This window comes from Chiloscyllium plagiosum, chromosome 45, assembly GCF_004010195.1.
Source record: "Chiloscyllium plagiosum isolate BGI_BamShark_2017 chromosome 45, ASM401019v2, whole genome shotgun sequence".
Taxonomy (NCBI): Eukaryota; Metazoa; Chordata; class Chondrichthyes; order Orectolobiformes; family Hemiscylliidae; genus Chiloscyllium; species Chiloscyllium plagiosum.
In genome coordinates this window covers 1,292,934-1,295,699 of record NC_057754.1, presented here as the reverse complement: position 1 = coordinate 1,295,699, position 2,766 = coordinate 1,292,934, and the positions used below count along the sequence as shown (strand labels likewise).

The 2,766-nt window shown below is 56.6% G+C and overlaps 1 protein-coding gene across 1 annotated transcript in view; it reads left to right on the top strand.

Annotated features, from left to right (window-relative positions):
* Positions 1-2,135: 2,135 nt before the first annotated feature.
* LOC122543977 (mitogen-activated protein kinase kinase kinase kinase 2-like) overlaps positions 2,136-2,766 on the top strand; it is a 26,002-nt gene continuing 25,371 nt past the window's right edge. Inside the window, exon 1 of the mRNA XM_043682985.1 lies at positions 2,136-2,267. Within this exon, the coding sequence (XP_043538920.1) occupies positions 2,136-2,267 (132 nt within the window). The remainder of the gene's footprint in view (positions 2,268-2,766) is intronic.

Here is a 2,766-nt window from a genome sequence, read left to right as displayed (position 1 = left end):
TCCCTCAGCACTGACCCTCTGACAGTGCCCACTCCCTCAGCACTGACCCTCTGACAGTGCCCACTCCCTCAGCACTGACCCTCTGACAGTGCCCACTCCCTCAGCACTGACCCTCTGACAGTGCCCGCTCCCTCAGCGTTGACCCTCTGACAGTGCCCATTCCCTCAGCGCTGACCCTCCGACAGTGCCAGCTCCCTCTGCCCTGACCCTCTGACAGTGCCAGCTCCCTCTGCACTGTGCCTCTGACAGTGCCTGCTCCCTCTGCACTGACCCTCTGACAGTGCCAGCTCCCTCTGCACTGTGCCTCTGACAGTGCCTGCTCCCTCTGCACTGACCCTCTGACAGTGCCAGCTCCCTCTGCACTGTGCCTCTGACAGTGCCTGCTCCCTCAGCGCTGACCCTCTGACAGTGCCCACTCCCTCAGCACTGACCCTCTGACAGTGCCTGCTCCCTCAGCGCTGACCCTCTGACAGTGCCCGCTCCCTCAGCGTTGACCCTCCGACAGTGCCCATTCCCTCAGCACTGTGCCTCTGACAGTGCCTGCTCCCTCAGCACTGACCCTCCGACAGTGCGGCACTCCCTCAGCACTGACTCTCCGACAGTGCCCACTCCCTCAGCGCTGACCTTCCGACAGTGCGGCACTCCCTCAGCACTGACCCTCCGACAGTCCCCATTCCCTCAGCACTGACCCTCTGACAGTGCCCACTCCCTCAGCGCTGACCCTCTGACAGTGCCCGCTCCCTCAGCGTTGACCCTCTGACAGTGCCCATTCCCTCAGCGCTGACCCTCCGACAGTGCCAGCTCCCTCTGCCCTGACCCTCTGACAGTGCCAGCTCCCTCTGCACTGTGCCTCTGACAGTGCCCACTCCCTCAGCACTGACCCTCTGACAGTGCCCACTCCCTCAGCACTGACCCTCCGACAGTACCAGCTCCCTCTGCCCTGACCCTCCGACAGTACCAGCTCCCTCTGCCCTGACCCTCTGACAGTGCCAGCTCCCTCTGCACTGTGCCTCTGACAGTGCCTGCTCCCTCTGCACTGTGCCTCTGACAGTGCCTGCTCCCTCTGCACTGACCCTCTGACAGTGCCAGCTCCCTCTGCCCTGACCCTCTGACCGTGCCCGCTCCCTCTGCACTGTGCCTCTGACAATGCCCGCTCCCTCTGCATTGTGTGGGTATATGATTACTTTTCCAGGTAGTCTGAGTTGGGATTTTGAACTGACATCCTTGTGATTGAGCTTAAAAAGTCTGAGGGCTGAAGCACTGGAGAACGTGGCTGTCTCTGAAGTAATTATCACGCTTGAACGTTCCAGGCTTGTGCTGTGACTTTGTAAAACGTTGTGAACGTGCCCTGAATGAGCACAGGCCCGTTCCCGTGGTTTGTACGGAGCTTGGCGTGCTCCCTTACAGATTTTGCCTCACGGGAGGCAACAATCCCCTTCATGCTGACAAGTTATATTTCAACCTTGCAAGTTCAGATTGTAATCTCTCCGTCTGCCTGGTCACTGGGACAGGCATCCACTAGAAACATAGAGATCGGTGCAGGAGATGGCCATTCAGCCCTTCCAGCCTGCCCTACTCTTTAACACCATCATGGCTGATCATGCAATCTCAGTATCTCTCTCCCTATACCCTTTCTGCCACAAGGGCCACATCCCGCTCCCTCTTGAATATATCTAACGTTGTGGACCCCAACAGCTTCCTGTGGGAGAGAATTCCCCAGGTTCACAGCTCTGTGTGTGAAGAAATTCTACCTCATCTCCATCTTGAATGGCTTACCTGTTCTTCTTAGACTGGGACCCCTAGTTCTGGACTTGCCCAAAATTCCTCTTGCATCCAGCCTGTCCTGTCCCATCAGGAGTTTGTATGTTTCTATGCAATCTCACCCCCCGCCCACCTCATTTTTCTAAATCCCAGTGAGTACAAGCCCAGTCGGTCCAATCTTTCCTCATATGTTAGCCCAGTCATCCCGGGAGTCAGCCTGGTGAATCTTCACTGGGCTCCCTCGGTGGCAGGAATCTCTCGACCGCAGGATCTGCTTCCCTTCACCCAGAATGTTGTGCGATCCTGTCCATTCGGATCCGCCCTGGTCTCCACCCTAACAGCTTTATCTCATCCACAGGATTCCAATCAAGACGATGACTGGAAACTCCACGAGGATGATGACGATCTGTAAGGGACGCAGCTTTTTCCCCCTCATCAAAGATAACAACCTGAGACCTCGCAGCCAATGCAGGACTTTACCTTTGAATTGCGCTCCCCGTTGGATTGTGGGAAACGCCAATTGCCACATAGCAAGATCCCAGTCACTCACAGACACACTCACTCTCATACACACAGAGTGATGTGGGGATGACCAGATCGCTTGTGTTCAGTGATGTTGGTGGAGGGATAAATATTGGCCCCGGGACGCCAGGGAGCACAACACCCCCTCCCGCTGTTCGTCCAAAATAACGACCCACCGGGGATAACGATTCTGGTGTCCTTCCCTAATTGACCACCCCTGGCCCCAACCAGAAAAAAATGGTGAGGGAGGTCAGACAGGGGATTCCTGCGCAGTGTTGCTGTTCCATTTCCCATTAACTGGAGAGAGGGATAACGATTCTGGTGTCCTTCCCTAATTGACCACCCCTGGCCCCAACCAGAAAAAAATGGTGAGGGAGGTCAGACAGGGGATTCCTGCGCAGTGTTGCTGTTCCATTTCCCATTAACTGGAGAGAGGGAGGGGGAGAGGGGGAGGGGGAAAGGGAGGGGGAGAGGGAGAGAAGG